This window comes from Pipistrellus hanaki (assembly GCF_964339955.1).
Source record: "Pipistrellus hanaki genome assembly, chromosome: 16".
In the NCBI taxonomy this organism is placed as follows: domain Eukaryota; kingdom Metazoa; phylum Chordata; class Mammalia; order Chiroptera; family Vespertilionidae; genus Pipistrellus; species Pipistrellus hanaki.
The window spans coordinates 253,463-272,313 of NC_140518.1; the positions used below are offsets into that span (position 1 = coordinate 253,463).

Genomic DNA, 18,851 nt, shown 5'->3' on the forward strand with positions numbered 1-18,851 from the left:
TCCTCTCACCTGGCGGGCAGGTGGCCCCACCTGTCAGACAGGCCACGCCTCTCCGCCTAAACCCCGCCCATAAGACCCGCCCCTCAGCCCGCCCTCCCCGAGAGGTGGCCCCGCCCCGCGCACGTGACGCTCTCGGCGCTCCCTCCCCGGCCTGCCTGGATGGATGCGATCCGCGCTCCTCAGCTTACTGGCTGGGCGCGCGCACGCACGCACGTACACACGCACGCACGCAGTACGTCCGCGGTTCGCTTCCAGCCCCGGCGGCCTCGGTGGCGGCCAGACTGGACCCAGCGCCCGGCCTCCTCGAGCGGAATGCGGCGCTGACGGGCGGCGGACCCTCCGCGGCGACGCCATGAACCTCCTGCCGTGCAACCCGCACGGTAACGGGCTGCTCTACGCCGGCTTCAACCAGGACCACGGTGAGTGCGCCCCGTCCCGGCCCGGCCCCTGCCCTGCAGCCCCCTGCACGGCGGGCCTCCGCCCCCCGGATCCCTCACCGCCGGGGCCTCCGGATCCCCCACAGCCGGGGCCTCCGCCCCCCGGATCCTCCACCGCCGGGGCCTCCGGATCCCCCACCGCCGGGGCTCCGTCCTCCGAATCCCTCACCGCCGGGGCCTCCGGATCCCCCACCGCCGGGGCTCCGTCCTCCGGACCCTCCATCGCCGGGGCCTCCGCCCCCCGGGTCCCCCACCGCCGGGGCCTCCGGATCCCCCACCGCCGGGGCTCCGTCCTCCGGATCCCCCACCGCCGGGGCTCCGTCCTCCGGATCCCCCACCGCCGGGGCTCCGTCCTCCGGACCCTCCATCGCCGGGGCCTCCGCCCCCCGGATCCTCCACCGCCGGGGCCTCCGGATCCCCCACCGCCGGGGCTCCGTCCTCCGGATCCCCCACCGCCGGGGCTCCGTCCTCCGGACCCTCCATCGCCGGGGCCTCCGCCCCCCGGATCCCCCACCGCCCGGGCCTCTGATCCCCAGACTCCCCCTCCCGGCCGGGCCTCCGCCCCCCGCACGCTCCCCCTGGGCCGGGCCTCCCTGGGTTCCGCCGGGCCCCGCGCCCCGCCCTCCCGCCGCCGTCCCCATTGGGAGCCCGGTGCCGCCGAGGCCGGGGCGGGTCCCGCTCCTCTGGGCCTTCCGCGATTGTCGGGGTGGCGGCCGCCCCTCCAGGCCGCGTTCCCCGTCCCTTGTCCCCGCCCGGGCGGCCCGCGCGCCCACCCCTCGGGCTACGTCCGTCCCCCCCTCGTCCCGGCTCGGGACCGTCGTCGGGTCGTCCCCCTGCAGGTCTTGGGGTGCCTCCTCCGTTAAAGATCTTTAGCAAATAAGCTGAACGTTACTTAAAAGCGCTTCCTAGTCACACCTTTTTTCCTTTTGAATTTTTATAAGTTTATTTGACCCAAACTGACTTCATAGGCTTTGGAGCAAGATCTCAGGTCCTCCCAGAGGCACCGTCTTGCAGCTGCTTGGAGCTTTTGGGATGAAGGCGGGATGGGTGCTCTCCGGAGGGTGCCTGCCCTCCCCCCCCTTACTTCCGGCATTTCAGAGGCGGGTCCCCTGCGTGTGTGTGTGTGTGTGTGTGTGTGTGTGTGTGCGCGCGCGCGCGCGCGGGTCCCCTGCGTGTGTGTGTGTGTGTGTGTGTGTGTGTGTGTGAGAGAGAGAGAGAGAGAGAGAGAGTGTGAGAGAGAGAGACAGACATTGATTTCTCTGCTGCCCCACTTATTGGGTTGATTCTTGAATGTGTGACAGGAATCGAACCCAAACGGTGGCGTTTCAGGACGACAGTCTACCCCAGGGGTCGACAACCGGTGGTCCCTGAGGTCTGAAAGGTTAGCGGCCGCCGGTTTAAGGAAACCTTTGGGGTCTGACCAACTGAGCTACCTGTGGGGCCCTACTTACACTTTTTATTGACATTCTGGCGGGCCTAGTTGTGTTTTTTTGTCGGTGGTGGTGGTGGTTTTAATCAGAAAATGTCAGTGAAGGAATACCTCCCATTCAGGGCTTTTTCTTTCCTTTACTAAAATCAAAGGACTCTTTTAAGAATTTAGCAGGAAGTTGCATATATATATATATATATATATATATATATATATATATATATATAAACATATTTTATTGATTTTTTTACAGAGAGGAAGGGAGAAGGACAGAGAGTTAAAACATCCATGAGAGATAAACATCGATCAGCTGCCTCTTGCACACCCCCTACTGGGGATGTGGCTGCAACCAAGGTACATGCCCTTGATCAGAATTGAACCCGGGACCTTTCAGTCCGCAGGCCGACGCTCTATCCACTGAGCCACACCGGTTTCGGCTGTTTTGTCACATTTCCATCCCTGCTGTGGCCCTGGGTGATTTAAACCAAGGGCTTGCAGGTGCCGGCTGGGGGAGCTGGAAGGCAGTCACTAGGATTCACCCCTGGGAAGAAAGGGACAGAGCTGCCGCTCAGGCACAGGCTGCCCAGAGCGTCTGAGGGTGGGCTTCCCAGGTTCAGTTTTTGGGGAGATCAGAGCCGGGGTTTGTGAGATGATGTTGATAGACAGTGCGGAGCTGGCCTTGCTCTCCGTGGCCTGTTCACTGCCCGTGCGGTGCTAGGACCTGTGCACAGTGTCAGGGGAGAGCTGAAATGTGTCAGAAAACCTAGGTGAGAGGCGGCAGTTTGCAGGCTGTGAGGGAGGGGCAGAGGCCTTCTTTAAGTTGGGAGGAGCCAGTTGACTCCCAGCCTTGGTGGAAGGCGGCGGAGGAGGCGCAGTCAGACCAAAGGAGAAAGTAGGGAAGGGTGTGTTTGACTTGGGCTGAAGGAGTGACCACATGTGTGACCACAGGTGGTTAGGTTTGTCTGAGGGCAGGGACTATGAAGAAAGTAATAATGAGGTTTGAACGTGTGTGGGGCCAGATATTGGACTTTGGGCAATGATTTGTGGCTGAATATCGTGGGTTTAGATTACCAGAGGAAGGACAGTAGGTAGTAAGTTTTTATAGTAATTGAGAATGCTTCGAGGAATTAACAATGACATAACAACTCCTTGAGAAATATGCTTTCAGTGAAAAGAGGTGTCTGGCTGATAAGAAGGGAAGGGAGCCGAAACCCGTTTGGCTCAGTGGTAGAGTGTCGGTCTGCGGACTGAAAGGTCCAAGGTTTGATTCCGGTCAAGGGCATGTACATTGGTTGCGGGCACATCCCCTGTGGGGGGGGTGCAAGAGGCAGCTGGTCGATGTTTCTCTCTCATCGACGTTTCTAGCTCTCTATCTCTCTCCCTTCCTCTCTGTAAAAAATCAATAAAAATTTATTTAAAAAAAAAAAGCTCAACAGCAAGTGCTTGAAACCATTAATGCAAGAAAATGATTCTTACATTCGAACCTGCCTTAATGCCAAGGAGTTGTCTTTGTAGTAAGTTTCAGTGTAATTGTTGTGCTCAAATGATGCTAATTAAGAAATCAGGGAGCCATAACCGGTTTGGCTCAGTGGATGGAGTGCTGGCCTGTGGACTGAAGGGTCCCGGGTTCGGGGGCATGTACCTTGGTTGTGAACGCATCTCCAGTGGGGAGTGTGCAGAAGGCAGCTGATTAGTGTTTCTCTCTCATCAATGTTTCTAACTCTCTATCCCTCTCATTTCCTCTCTGTAAAAAATCAATAAAATATATATATTTTTAAAAAGCAGTGACATTGCCAAAACTGGTTTGGCTCAGTGGATAGAGCGTCGGCCTGCGGACTGAAAGGTCCCAGGTTCGATTCCGGTCAAGGGCATGTACCTTGGTTGCGGGCACATCCCCAGTAGGGGGTGTGCAAGAGGCAGCTGATGGATGATTCTCTCTCATCGATGTTTCTGACTCTCTGTCCCTCTCTCTTCCTCTCTGTAAAAAATCAATAAAATATATTTTTTTAAAAAGCAGTGACATTTATAGTTTTATAAAGGCCTCATTAAAGGTTACTTTTAAAATATATATTTTTTAAAATATATTTTATTGATTTTACACAGAGAGGAATTGAGAGGGACAGAGAGTTAGAAACGTCGATGAGAGAGAAACATCGACCTGCCTCCACGGTTTGGCTCAGTGGATAGAGCGTCGGCCTGCGGACTGAAAGGTCCCGGGTTCGATTCCGGTCAAGGGCATGTACATGGGTTGCGGGCACATGCCCAGTCGGGGGTGGGCAGGAGGAAGCTGATCGATGTTTCTATTTGACCCTCTCTCTTCCTATCTGTGAAAAAATCAATAAAAATATATTTTTTAAATAATAAAATAAAATATTTAAAATAATATTTTAGTTGATTTTCAGAGAGAGAGAGAAACATTGCTGTGAGAGCAGAACATCGGTGGGCTGCCTTCTGCATGTCCCCTGCCAAAGGTCAAGCCCGGAACCCAGGCACGTGCCCTCATGGGGAATCAAATAGGTGGCCGTTCCGTGCCGGGATGACAAATGAAGCTGTTGTGCTGGGATTGCCTGCAGGGAATGGCTGTGGCATGTGCAGCTGCTGGCGCTCTTAGGAGAGGCCACTTTCTCCTGACCCATCGAGCTGATTAATGTGCCTCTCGCTTTAGGATGCTTTGCATGTGGGATGGAAAATGGATTCCGAGTCTATAACACCGACCCACTAAAAGAAAAAGAGAAACAAGGTAAGAAGCAGCCCACATTTCATGGTTTCTCTGCTTTCCAACCCTCATAGTCTAAAATTATCCCGTAGATTGTAAGCGAAAAGAAACCATTGAAACCTTTACAGAATTTTTGTGAGTTTATTTGAGCCAAACTGTTGGGAAGCAGAACCTCAATGAACTGAGATAATGCTCTGAAGAATGGCAGGTTACATTTGTATTTATACATTGTAATCGAAGGAGGGACATAGGTGGGTTACATGAAATTCATTGGTAATGGATTAAGGAGGAGGTGGGATAAAGCAAAGCGGTGGGGAACCCCTGGGATTGGATAAAAAGTAAAATGATGGACACATACTTAGGTGGGTGCAGGAACAATTAACATAATGAATGAATTTGTGGTATCTGTCCTGGGGCCCACATTTGGTTGTGGCCCAGGGGCTCCAGAAAAATAGGGAAGTTACAAGTTACCCAGACATCTCACAGACACGTTATCTTAGAGGCAAATAGGCCTATGGGTCAGGAAAGATCTAAGTTGATCTTTGGGAAAATATCGACCTAGGAATGACTGCCCACTATAACCTGTTTGTAGTTAAAGATTTAATTTTCAGAGCATCTTTGGTGGTTATTTTAGGTCTCTGAGTTTGCAAGTCTGCCACACAGGCCTTCTCTGAGTTTGTCAGGTTAGCATGTGATTCCTTTTGTGCATAATATGGAGGAGGGGTAGGGGGGAAGGGAGAGATGGATACAGTTGGTTTTGAGAAATAAACAGGTCCATGGTCCTCCATCACCTGGATGGAGCTGTGCTCTTTCTTTCTTGGGGCTTCTAATGTGCCTGGCTCTGTGCAGGGCCAGGATACTGCAGTGATTTCCTGGGCATTGGCCCAACTGGTTTCTCCAGTGAATTGTCAACTTGGAAGTCTGGAGAAACAAGGTGTGGTTGACCTTCACCCCTTGGTGAAGGTGACGTTGTAGAGTCTCAAATGATGGGTTTAATCACAGCAGATGGGACTTTTAACTCCTAGTGACCAACTTGGAAATATCTGTAGCAGTAAAGTTACGTTTTCATGGAGGACAAGCTGGGATCAGGAATTCTGTTAGTAAAATAAAGTCATGGTAATCCTTTTCCCATTTGACAGGAAAAATGTTAAATTTACTGATAGAAATTTTTCAAAATTTTTTTTCTCCTACATGTAAGCTTTTAGTGTTTCCTGGTCCTGATGGAGAGTCAAGCACTGCCTCCTGATGAACACATCTCAGATAAATCCTAGGAAGTGAGAAGCATCCTTTTCCTCCTGCAGTTGTAGTCGTGGTTTTTATCCAATGTACAAGTTACATTTTCTGATGCTAGAAATTTCTCATCTGTAAGAGGAAGTTACTGCATCCTGGTGCTCCATTAAACAGCCCCTTTCATTTTAACAATACTCCACATTTTCAATTATTTTTTTTTAAATAGTGGAACCCCTTTGTCAAAGGAAATCTTATACCAGCCTGGTATGTAAACCAGTAAGTGGTGCTTTATATAGGAATTTGTTTTGTACCCTGAGGTCTGTCACTTTCATTTATTGGATGAAGACAGGGTAGCCTGGCAATGAAGGGCCCACATTGCTTAGATCCGAATCTTGGCTCTGACCCTTTCCAGGTTGCTGTGTGACCGCGGGCAGGTCTTTCCCTTCTCTGGGTCCTGGCTCCCGTATGTGTAAAGTCAGGACAGCTGCCTACGGTTAATGTGAATAAGAACGAGGTGGACCATGTAAAGCTCAGATTAGTGCGGGGCACACAGGACGCTCTGGGCAAGCGTGTGTCCCCACCTTCAGCAGCGGCAGCATTGCTGGGAGACTCCCATTAGTCGCCCACGCTTGACATCTATTCATTTTGTTTTGGTTGATAGTGAATTAAGACAACTGCTTTATACAGATAAGTAGTTACAAAATATTTTGAACCGCTTGACTTGCAAATTTTAGGATACTTTTTATTTAAATTGACTCAGAATCATGGAGAGGAGTTAGAGTTGATTACTAGCAACAATAGAAGAGAGCAAAACAACAATACTCAGAAAGAACCTAAAAAATAATAAGGTAAGAGGAAGACACCACACATCTTGTGCAGCTGTGATGGACTGGTAGGAGTTGATTCTTAGGCTGACTTCTAATCTCTAGAGGTTTTGGTTCCTCACTTGCCCTTTGCTATGCCCTCACTAACCTAGGAGCCCAAGGTCCTTTCAGATCCAGGTTGGGGAGAAGGGTGGGCAGCCCTGCCCTGTGACAAACAGCACTGGTGGGGCCTGCTCCTCCGAGCCCCCCACTTCTCATCGGGCTCACTTCACCTTCCTGAGAGAGCACGGTCTTCTGTGCTGGAGGACATTGAAAATCTGCTGGCATTTATTTCCTCTTAATATAGCTCATGAACAGTTCTGAGCATTTCAAACTTTAGTGGAAGAGTGTTTAAATTATTTTTAAAAACTCGGTTTTTGCATTAAAGTGTTTAGCTTGCTTTCTCAGCTTACAGGTTTTGCCATACCATAAAATACGAGTTTAGATATGTCATATTTGGTCTATTGGCTTCTTAGGGTGCTACATGCTCAGCATTTATGCATGAAAATAGTTGATGGTGCCAGGATGCTGGGAGATGTCCGTAGCTCATAGCTAATTATTTTCCCTAATCAGTCACCATTCTCACTTCTGATGGTAGCTAGATGCTTTAAATTGCTGATTAAAGTCAAATGCTAACTGTTAGTTTCACCTCTTTTTCCTTTTTCTAAATTATAAAATATACATGCCTGAAACCAATCATTGTCTCACTAATTAGAGGAAGGCTGGTCAATCTTGAAGCTCTGAAAGGTCAGAGCCAACCGCTCCCTATCTAATTGAGACTATGGCAGCAGAAGCTACTTCCCTACCAAATAATCTTTTTTTTAAAATATATTTTATTGATTTTTTACAGAGAGGAAGGGAGAGAGATAGAGAGGTAGAAACGTCGATGAGAGAGAAACATTGACCAGCCGCCTCTTGCACACAATGTACATGCCCTTGACCGGAATCGAACCTGGGACCTTCAGTCCGCAGACTGACGCTCTACCACTGAGCCAAACCGGTTTCGGCCCCACCAAATAATCTTATAAATCCTTACTAATAAGATAATCTGCCTGTTATTGGAACTGCCTGCCTAAGGGTAATGGGTGTATCCCAAGACCCCACTAGAGTTGGGCTTCCACCTGGCCCCCATTTCCCAAATAAATATTTTTCTAGCCTCTTTTATTTGTGTACGACCTTCTCCAGAACCCAAACCCTGAACCTGAACCCCGAACCCTGAACCTGAACCCTGAACCACACAGGACGTGAAAGGGGTTCCCGCATATACATACTAACTTCTTCTTAATACCATTTCAGAATTTCTGGAAGGAGGAGTTGGCCATGTTGAAATGTTATTCCGCTGCAACTATTTAGCTTTAGTTGGTGGTGGGAAGAAGCCAAAATATCCTCCCAACAAAGGTAAAGTCATCATGCATTTAATAATCTTGCCTCACCTGTGCTAGCTTCTTGGACTTTTGAGAACGTCTTTGTGTCTGGGCCATATTCGATCCCCCTGTGGTTCTGGGTATAGGGCCAGTCTGGGGCTTCCTCATCCCGTTTCAGACATTTCTAAAATGGAGTCCCCATACACTGACACCCTTGATTGGCATTGTGCATCTGCAGAATTCTGTCTGGTTGACAGTTTGCATTGGTTTTGAATTACAGACTTTTTGGTATTTGGTTGCAGAGCCAGAGGTAGTTTGCTTTTGAATCACAAGAGTAAGGATGTCCAGAAGATGGTGAACACGTGGGTGTTGGAAGGTTGACAGGCAGCTGTTACCTAGTGTTAGTGTGTTAGTGCATTGGTGCCCTTTTCTGGGACCCACCTGGAGGTTTGTTAACTGGAGAGGTTTCTGGAACAAAGATGGCTTTTTGAGCAGAGATATAAAAACGGCTGGATGCCGTATTCCCCTGCATTTCCCTAGCACTCCTGGTCAGCATTCCTGACCTCAGAGGTTGTCTGTGAGGTGTCTCAGCCCTTGGGATGCAGACTCCCAGCACATCCTGGAGAAGCCCTGCAAACGAGAGCAAGCAGCCATTTCTGAGCTTGAAGAAGAGCAAGAACAGTCGGGTGCAGCAGGGAGACTCCTGGCCTGGGCTTTGTCAGCCTCGGGCTTCGCAATGAGATTGACCAGGTTTCTTGCTAGCACATTGACACTTAGTAACTATATAGAAAGAGGGCTGGATGAAGGTGCCTGAGCTCTAGGCAAGGGCTGTCAGAGAAGAGAGCAAAGCAGCTGTGAGTGTGTGAGGGGCTGGGAGTGCGACAGGGGAGGGGAAGGAGCAGAGGAGTCCTGAGGGGTGGCTTAGACCTGGGAGGGAGACACCTCTCTGCCTGGTCAGGTGACTGGCATCAGGGCCCTTCAGAGTGGCCTGTTCAGTGTTGTGCTCATACATTCTTTCTGACATTTCAGTGATGATCTGGGATGACCTGAAGAAGAAGACTGTCATTGAAATAGAATTTTCTACAGAAGTCAAGGCAGTCAAATTGCGGCGAGATAGGTATGTTTGATATCCAATTTCTAAAAGTGGAATAGTACTTTCTCGGAAGGTGGCTGAAATACTTTTATGTTGAAGGAAGCAAGTGTTCAAGAAAATAATGTATTATTGGGTCGGCAAATAAGTAATTGCGGATTTTTTAAAGCAAATCAAAGACAATTTTTTCATGGAACTAAATTACTTTATTCTGTAATGTATTGTCCATTTTGATCAATGACCTTTTGCCATCTTTCAGGCAGCATCATAATCCCACGTTCAAAAAACTTCTGGTTTTTATTAGCAAAAAACTGAATCAGGTACGATTTGACATCATCATCATTATTGAAATTTTTACCATTCAAGGAGTTTTGTAAAGATCGAAACAAAAAGAAATCAGATGGTGCAAGGTCAGGACTATATGGTGGATGTGGCAAAACATCCCAACCAAGCTCCATTAATTTTTGCCGAGTGACCAAAGATGTGTGTGGCCTTGCATTGTCATGATGGAATACAACACCTTTTCGATTTGTCAATTCGGGCCGCTTTTCTTCAACTGCATTGTTTAATTTCGTTAGTTGTTCAATGTAGACATCAGAATTGATCGTTCGGTTGGGTGGTAAGAGTTCAAAGTAGACAATTCCTTTGTAATCCCACCAAACTGATAACAAAACCTTCTTTTGATGAATATCAGCTTTTGATGTTGTTTGAGTTGGTTCACCTGGCCTGCTCCACGATCTTTTCCGCTTGATATTGTTGTAAACAACCCATTTTTCATCGCCAGTTATCAGTCGTTTTAAAAATGGATCATTTTCATTACGTTTCTTTAGCAAATCGCAGCTGCTAATGCGTTGCGTTAACTGTGATTCTTTCAGTTCGTGAGGAACCCATGTATCGAGTTTTTGAACATAGCCAAGTTGTTTTAAGTGATTTTCAATGCATGTATGTGATACATGAAGCTTCTCTGCAATCTCACGTGTTGTACTGTGACAGTCTGAATTGATTATTGCTTTGATTAGGGCGTCATCAACTTCAACTGGACGACCAGAGCGTTTTTCATCTTTGAGTGAAAAATCACCAGAACGAAATTTGGCAAACCAATTTTGACACTGCCGTTCTTTTAAGGCTTCGTCACCATAAATAGCACATAACTTTTTATGAGCTTGCGATGCGTTTTCCCTTTGCGGAAATAAAAAAGCAAAATATGACGAAAATGTTCCTTTTGATTTTCCATTTTTCAACGAACGCCAAATGAAAACTACAAAACAGATCAAAAAACTTTTTTTACTGATTAACAGCTGAATAGCCAACTATCAAATAACAAAATGTGTTTTACATTTGTACCACGTCTGCAAACCTAAAAATTCAACTGAAGCCATGTGTGTGTGAAACCCGCAATTACTTACTTGCCGACCCAATAAAATGGGATGTCTACAATAAAAATTTTTTTTTAATTAATGGCACAATAAATGGGAACCTCTGGAATGTATGACAGGAAAAAAAGAAAAAGAAATGTGATGACCGTGGTTTATGATCCAAAGGACATAGGATGATTTGTTACTGCGAGGAAGGCAGTGAATTTTAATGGCCTCCGAGGGTCATTTCGAGGCGAGGGGTCAGGGCTTAGATTAAATGCACCTGCCTCGGCCTGGCGCTGCCCTCAGTGGCTCTCAGGCTGCGGGAGAGCTGTCTCCATCCAGCAGGTGCTGGCGGAAGACATGGGTTTTGAACCATGCTTTTCCAAAAGCCGTCTCAGTACATGTTTCCAATGGGAAGGTAAAGGAATATTTGGAAACTCCTTATTAGATGGTGTCTCTGACTTGTTGAGAGCAGGTTTCTTTCTCAGCTGTTGCCTTCAGAGTGTTTAGGGCAATATTGTGAGTAGCAAGGTAGGACAAAGCTTCACTACTTTGGATTTCATTTGATATGGTTTACATATTATATTCAGCTGTGGAGAACAAAGACAGTGAACAAGATGAATGTCATCCCTGTATTCTTGTTATTTCCGGAGATGTCAATATTTAGAGACCCTTAATAATGCAAATAGTGGAGCCAAATCCAGGACCTCCCACTTGCTGGCATTTCTCAAGTATCTGAAAGCACAGAAATGTAATCGCAGCCCCATGTACTCTACTTGGTTCTTACTCCAAGGGTAGAATAATCCCTTTGTACAGTGTTTCAAGTTTCTAAAGTTCAAAATGATAAGAACAGAATCCCAAAATAGATGAGTTTTGCTCTGGGGAGAGGAATCCTGATTTATTTTTTCTTTCTTTCTAGAATTGTGGTTGTTTTGGACTCTATGATTAAGGTGTTTACATTCACACACAATCCCCACCAATTGCACGTCTTTGAAACCTGCTATAACCCTAAAGGTAAGAGATTCAGAGGAGTGCCGAGGCCTGCAGGCTGGTCTGCCTGAGGGCCTTGCTGTGGTGAGGTGTCCTGAGGGGATTGGGGCACTTGCTCCCTCTACTTCCTCCTGGGTGACCCTTCCCAGACCAGCCTCCGAGGGTTCCTTTATCAGAGTTGGGGCCTCACACCTGGTAATTGCTGGGTTATATTGTAAACACGCATCTAATTCTACAGAAAACTAACAGAATGTTTTCCAAAGTGGTCGTGCCCACCTTTGCACTTCCGTAAGTGATTTATGAGCGTTCCAGCTGCCACCCGTGGCATTGTCAGCCTTTTAACTTCAGACGCTGTAGGTGTGGTGGCATCTCCTTGAGGGACTTGGGACAGGAACCCCTCTGTGCTTTATTGCTGCCAGTTGTGCATCTTTAGTGTGAAGTATCTTCAGATCTTTTGCCCGCTTTGAAATTGATCATTTCAATACTAAGTTGAAAGAATTCTTTATATAGTCTAGTTAAAAGTCAAATTAAGTGTGCCTGGCTAGTGAGGCTCAGAGGTTGAGTGACAACCTAGGAACCACATCAGGGTACATGCCCTGGTTTGGGCTCCATCCAAGTATGGGGAGGGCAGGAGGCAGCCATCAATGATTCTTTCTCATTTTTGATGTCTCTATCTTTCCCTCTCCCTTCTTCTCTCTGAAAGCAATAAAAACATATTTTAAAAAATCAGATTAAGTATAAGAATATTCTGGATTCCTTAGTCTGTTCCCGTGAGCTGTGTTTCTGTCCTCATGTCAGCACCATACTGCCCTGATTTTTGGAGCTTTAAAATATTTATTGCAACTAGATGGTACAAAGTCCTCCAAACTTGTCCTTACTTTACATAAAATGTTTTTGCTACTCCAGACTCTTTGCCTTTCCTTATAACCTTAGTATCAGCTTGTCTCTTAAAAAAAGCTGGGGGAGACTTTGACTGCAAATGTAGATTCCAATCCACAGTCGTAGTGTAGCTCCATCTGTTAGAACTTTGGTTTTCCTTTGCAACGTGTAACAGGGTCTTAAAATCTGTTGTTGAATTTATTCTTAAGTATTTTGTTTCTTTTGCTATTGTTAATGAAGTTTTCACATTTTAAAATTTTGCATTCTCAGTGCCTGACCCCATGTAAGACAGACATTTGATAAAGTTTATTCAATAAGTTCAGCAAATGTTTCCAGTTATGAGAAGGTCTCATGGGAGATCACTTGGTCCTCTGGTGCCCTTTTTTGATTCTGATATAAATGAAAACCCACAAATAATTCTCACTTTTTTCCTTGGGAACTGGAGAGCAGAGAGCAGGTTGACAAAGCTCTGCATGTGGGAAAGTGGAGGCTTTGAAGGTGGTTTGGATCCTCGACAGCTTTTCTCTGTCTCTGTCTAGGCCTCTGTGTCCTGTGCCCGAACAGCAACAACTCCCTGCTGGCCTTCCCCGGGACTCACACGGGCCACGTGCAGCTGGTGGACCTGGCCAGCACCGAGAAGCCCCCTGTGGACATTCCTGCCCACGAGGGCGTTCTCAGCTGCATTGCTCTCAACCTGCAGGGAACAAGGATTGCAACCGCATCTGAAAAAGTAAGGGTGTGTTCCTGCCTGGAGGCCGCGGTCCTGCGGGTGCCCGCCCACCCCTACGACCTCACAGATGGGCTCCGCAGGATGGTCCAGAAGTCGGGCCTCGTTGGGGGGCAGAATTGCAGCCTTGCTTTTCCTAACTGGCTGTAGGGTTTACAGGGAAGGTGCTCTTGGTTGTCTGCCAGGGAGATGCCCGGGTCAGTCAAGGGTCCCAAGTGTCTTCCCTCACCCCTTGGCCCCTGCATCAAAGAGCCACCAGCCATTCTTGGGAACAGTGGAGGGAAACGTCGGGTTTTAGAGGATGTGGGTGAGTTTGGGAGGACGGTTGTAAGGCTGGTGGTTTTGTGAATAGATCTCAGTGAAAAAACTAAACTGTTATGAATCTTTGATAATGAAACACTTCACTGTTTTTCAAAGGGGACCCTTATAAGAATATTTGATACTTCATCAGGGCATTTAATCCAGGAGCTACGAAGAGGATCTCAAGCAGCCAATATCTATTGGTAAGGGTGACCGCGTTTCCACCTGACAAGGCATTGCTTAGGTGGTGCAGTGAAACGGGCCCTGTGTGATGTGGAGCCTGTGACAGGCGAGACCCCTGGGCAGCAGGCAGGAGGCGGCTATGCTGTGGTGGGGGGCACGTGCCAGTTCATTTTATTAGTAGTAATTTTAACGTTTATTATGGGAATATATAATATACAAAAGGAGGAAGAGGATTATAATTACCATTAACCCATCATCCTCCTTGAGCAATTATCAATATTCTCCAGTCTTATTTTACCTCTTCACTTTTCCCCCAGCTTATTTTTTTGGGCTATTTTATGGCAAATGTTAGAGACCCTGATGGCTCATCTGTAATTATTAGCCACCTCTGGGAGTCTGAGCTGCTTTCTCCATCGTAGCTGTTACCGCACCCTTGGTGTCGGCAGGACTGAGGTGCTGGACCCCTGGGTGGGCAGGATTCCATTCTTTGCCTCTGTGGCTCTTGTAGGTGCCAAGCAGCATTGTGTCTGGGAGTGAAGAATGCAGTTCATATATAAACGTAGTGCGTGCGCCTGTGGGGCCTGTGGTGGCAGCGTGCTCTCCTGTCTGTCTGCTCTCAGCCCTCCTGCAGAGCCGGGGCCTCCCCAGCCCAGCCCAGCCCGCCCACCTTCAGGGGCTAGCCTGCACCTGCGGGGAGCAGGGTGGTTGAAGAGGCGGAGGTGTTCTCACCCCAGTGGCGTGCGGGACAGCCTCAGGCCCTGGGGCTGCAGTTGGTCTGCAGAAAGCCCTCCCTGTCCCCAGCATCCAGCGTGTCTGTGACACAGAGTGCTAAGCTTGGACCCTGGGTTCCATGTTCGCGAGCGCTTGTTCAAGAAGGGTTGGCTCTTACATTGCTGTCCTGGGTGTGGAACAGCCAAGGTGGCAGCTCGGCAGGCTTGTGGCTGTGGTGGGGGCTGGGCTCCTTGAGACCCGAGCCTCTCCGATTTCCTGCAGCATCAACTTCAACCAGGACGCATCCCTCATCTGCGTGTCCAGTGACCACGGCACAGTGCACATCTTCGCTGCCGAGGACCCAAAAAGGAACAAGCAGTCTAGGTAGGTTCCCAGAGCAAAGAGGACTCGCTGCTGCTTCGCTGCGGCAGAGTCAGTGATTCACCGAGCAGGTCTTCATGGCCTTTCCTTTGATTCCTTGAAAACCAGCGCAGACTGTTGGATACTAAAACAGCCTCGTCATTACCTCCTGTCGTTCCCTCCTTAGAAAATGCCCGCTGAGGACGCAGGCGCTTGGTCCTGCATGCCCATGGCTGTTCTTGTTTGCTGCGTTTAGAAATGAATTTTGTGACAGTCGCAGCCTGGGCCCTTTCTGGTGCTGATGGCTTCTGGGGTGGTCATAAAGCCATTTGTAAGGACTTAAGTTTTTTCATGTGAAAAACAAAATACTAAAAGCAAAAATAGAATTGAAATTATTAAGACTATGTTAAACAGAGCTGTATCTTTAAGACATGTGACTGTAACTTCTCCTCTTTCCTTCCTTGTCCTCATAGTTTGGCATCAGCCAGTTTCCTTCCAAAATACTTCAGTTCCAAGTGGAGCTTTTCCAAGTTTCAGGTTCCCTCAGGCTCTCCATGCATTTGTGCCTTTGGAACAGAGCCAAACGCTGTCATTGGTAAGTGGTCCTGCCAGACAAGAATGACAAGGCCCCCAGCCCTGTGGGGAGCCCTGTGTGTCCCCCTTGGTCGGCACAGCCATGTGAGATGTCGCCAGCTCCCTGCCCTCCAAGGGTTCCCAGGAAATCTTGAGGGCAGATCAGTTAGTTGGTTTTTTAACAGATGACCTATCGCCAGCACTCCCAGAACAGTTGGGACTCTGGCCACCTATGTGTTCAGTAAGGACGGGGAGCCCTGGCCGTCCCCAAGTCCCTGTACAATCAACTGCTCAGTGCTCCGTGTGGCCCTTTGCAGTTGAGCTGAGCGAGGGCTGCTTGCGTTAACGTGGCGGGAAGAACCGTGAGTGAGATGGTCTCCTTCTGTTGCAGCAATCTGTGCAGACGGCAGCTACTACAAATTCCTGTTCAACCCCAAGGGGGAGTGCATCCGGGATGTCTACGCCCAGTTTCTAGAAATGACCGACGACAAGCTGTGACTCTTCACCTAGAGTGCAATCACCACCCACGGCCGAGTGCCCCCAAAGTGCTGAGTGTGCCCCTCAAACTTCTGGGGCTGGTGCCGGCACCTTTGGGCCTTGTGGGTGACAGGCTGGAGGGACCGCCGGGGACCTTGGTCTCGAAGCCACGGGTGGTTGTCTGTTTCCTAAGCAAGGCTTCTCGTTTCCAGTATTAAAGGAAGGATAAGCGTCCAGGCGTCGAGGACACTCCAGTGGCTCTGAGTGGTCCAAGCCTGCCTGCGGCTTGCTCCTGTAGTCCAGCTGTGATGCTAGCTTTCCTGGGTCACTGCTTCCTCTCACCTGCAGTCGGGGCTCCAAACAGACTTTGGGGCTGGGTTGAGAAAAGATGGACAAATAGAAATTTGTTTTTGTCAACAGATTCCACCGTTTTCACTGAATCTAATGTGGAAATGGACAGATATATAAATGTTAGTTCTTATAACCAGATTTCAATAGAATAATCATACCAGCAGCTTGCCTTAGAAGAGGAGAAAGGAGCTTTCTCCCATCTGAACATGAAGAAGGACGACACAGCTGTGTCGGAGCACAGGTGGACATTTCCCTCGTGAGTTCCTGTTGTGGTCCTCTGTGCCCTTGTCACCTGTGGTGCGGTTGTGTGCACACGTGCTGGCGGCCTGTCTTTCTGTTGGAGTTGAGGCAAACACGGCCTCCCGGTGAGGCCACTGGTGCATCACCTGGGGTTTCCTGGTGAGAACTCCCAGTGTGTGCAGGCAACAGCAACGCAGAGACTTTGAAGTTAGTCGTAGAAGAAAGCATCACTTAAAGGATTTGAAGGGAAACATCGACATCTCAGCAAAGCGGAGTGGGAGCCCTCCTCTGCCACTTCCACGTCCTGCCTCACTACCTTTTCTCTCTCGACACTCGTAAGAGCTGCTCGCTAACAGTGAGAGTGAAGGGCACATAACTTGAACTTTGGGTAACAAATAAGTTATGGGCTCAGTGTCTGTGCTGGTGAGGATGGTGTTGGATGTTCTTAAATCCCCTGTGAAGAAACAGCTGCAGGTTTTGATTTCAGGTAGCAAACAGTTAGGATCTGCAGCAGCAAGTTCTCCGTTTGCCAGTTCTCTCACTGTCATGTAATCAGCTAACTTTGTATGTGGGTTTCAATGTCAAGTATGCATGTTTCTTTCATGTGTATTTAATCATGAATTTAATTTTGCACTTATTTTTAATGTTTCTTTTAAATAAAAGTGACTAATTTTGTTGTACTCTGTACCTCGCAAGAGTAAAGAATTGTGTGTTATAAAACCAAGCCCCTGGTTTTGAGAATCCGGTTGAGTCGTGGGCTCTAGGGGTGTCCCACAGGCCCTGCCCATCAGGCTGCTGTGACGGAGCCCGGCTCCAGGGCGCCCTGCCCCAGGCGGCAGTGGCTTGGCGGCCGGTTCCCTTGGGGAGCAGAGGTGAAGCGAACTCTAGCGGTGCTCTGCTCATGGTCTCCTCAGGGAGGCGTGGCCCGCGGTCTCTAGGCCTGGACGCTGCTCACCGGAGTGGTGCAGTGTTAGGCTACCCTGTCAACTTCACGCTCACTCAGCTAACACTTTACGGAGGCATCCTTCACATCCGTACAATTCTGGTTTCTATTTTCCCCAAGCACAATCCCTCCGGTGTATCCAAGCATACATTAAATGGAGGGGTGGGAAGGAGTATGTCCACAAAGGAAGCTTTGGAATTAATTCTTGGTGCATGGAGAGCCTGGGGACTGGAGAGGAAGGCAGGGCAGTCTTGGGGCCCACTGGTACCACCCCGTGAGACCAGGTCCTGGGCAAGGCTTTGCCTCCTTTAGGGAAGGACAGGCCAGCCCCTCAGCCCCTTTGGGCTCATGGAGATTATCCCGTTGTACCGGGCAAGACCACCCCTCCGAGGTGAGGCGGTGTCCTTCATCCTCCGGCTGTTTTCATGGCTGGTTTTTACTGTGAGAAGCACCAAAGAGAATGCAGCCATGCTGGGGACTGAGCATCCGGAGTTCCGGCTCTATGGAGCCTTTCCGACCTCACGGCCACCCGTTGGTGACCTCTGCTTCAGCGATTTTCCTGGATCTTTAGATATTAATTTTGGATTGGATTGTAGACATTGTGTATATTATGAGATTAAGTCCTAGTAAAATCTTCTAGAGAATGTTTGTTTTTTTGTTAGGTGCAAACGGCATGAGCTATGGTTCTCGTGTTTGAAGCCTGTGCTGCTTGCTCTTTGGGTCCACAGCTGTGCACAATCCCTGCGGCCGGTCAGGTCACCAAGTCTCTGCTTCCCCAGGGCACTGCCAGGCTTGTGTAGCTCAGCTGAGCCCAGCTTGTCTGTGCAGCTTTAGGGGCTCCTTCTTAACTTCGTGTTTGCCATGCTGTCCCCCAAATTTGCCATCTCCCAGGCACCCCTTCTCCTGGTCCTGTGACGAAATGCTCAGGTTTTGCCTCCCTTTGATTTTGCATATTTCCTGTGACTGGGTCCACCCTGGGGCCAAAAAGGTGAGAGGAAGTGTGACGGGGACTGTCCCTGTCCTTGGCTCACAGGAGCAGCTGCATGACCCCAGGGTCTGTCTGGGACCCTTCCCAGGACACTGGCCGGTGTGAGGGAGGGGGTTTCCATCGTCAGGGTTGGTGGTTGTGGCCCCTCGGAGACGGGCAGTGTGCTTATCCCTGGGGGCCTCTGACACATTTCTAGGTCAGGACACCTGCGCCCTCAGGTTAATCGTCTCAGAGGTCGCCAGAGGCCCGTGTGGAAATCTGACTTGCGTGGCTGTGACGTAAGCACAGGGGAAAGCAGCCAGGGGTGAGGTGTGCCAATCTAGCGTGGAATTGCAGACCCCAAGCCAGCGCTGCAATCTGTCACTGCCCGGGAGGGTCTCCCACCTCCCGTCCAGCCCGGAACTCGCTGGGTGGGGAGTGGTTGCACGGAGGCTCGTCCTGTGCCAGCATCTTCTGTTGCAGACGGGACTCACAGGGCTCCTGCTGCATGGTTTCCTGCTCTGTAGTGCAGGCTCCTTTTGTTGGATACGCAGTCTGAGGATATCATGAGCAGTTTTCTCTGCTAATATCACTCGTTTTAAATTAGGGCATCAGTGTAGGGGATGAAACATTCCGTACGAACTGTCCTTGAATGCTCACTTT

At 49.1% G+C, this 18,851-nt stretch overlaps 1 protein-coding gene across 1 annotated transcript; it reads left to right on the forward strand.

Moving 5' to 3' along the window:
• Positions 1–207: 207 nt before the first annotated feature.
• WDR45B (WD repeat domain 45B) lies at positions 208–16,965 on the forward strand. Its single transcript, XM_084862032.1, has 10 exons — positions 208–419; positions 4,532–4,606; positions 7,972–8,073; positions 9,069–9,156; positions 11,407–11,501; positions 12,896–13,086; positions 13,501–13,586; positions 14,560–14,661; positions 15,111–15,232; positions 15,602–16,965. The coding sequence occupies exons 1-10, from the start codon at positions 353–355 to the stop codon at positions 15,706–15,708; spliced, it is 1,035 nt and encodes a 344-aa protein (XP_084718158.1). The 5' UTR covers positions 208–352; the 3' UTR covers positions 15,709–16,965.
• Positions 16,966–18,851: the final 1,886 nt, after the last annotated feature.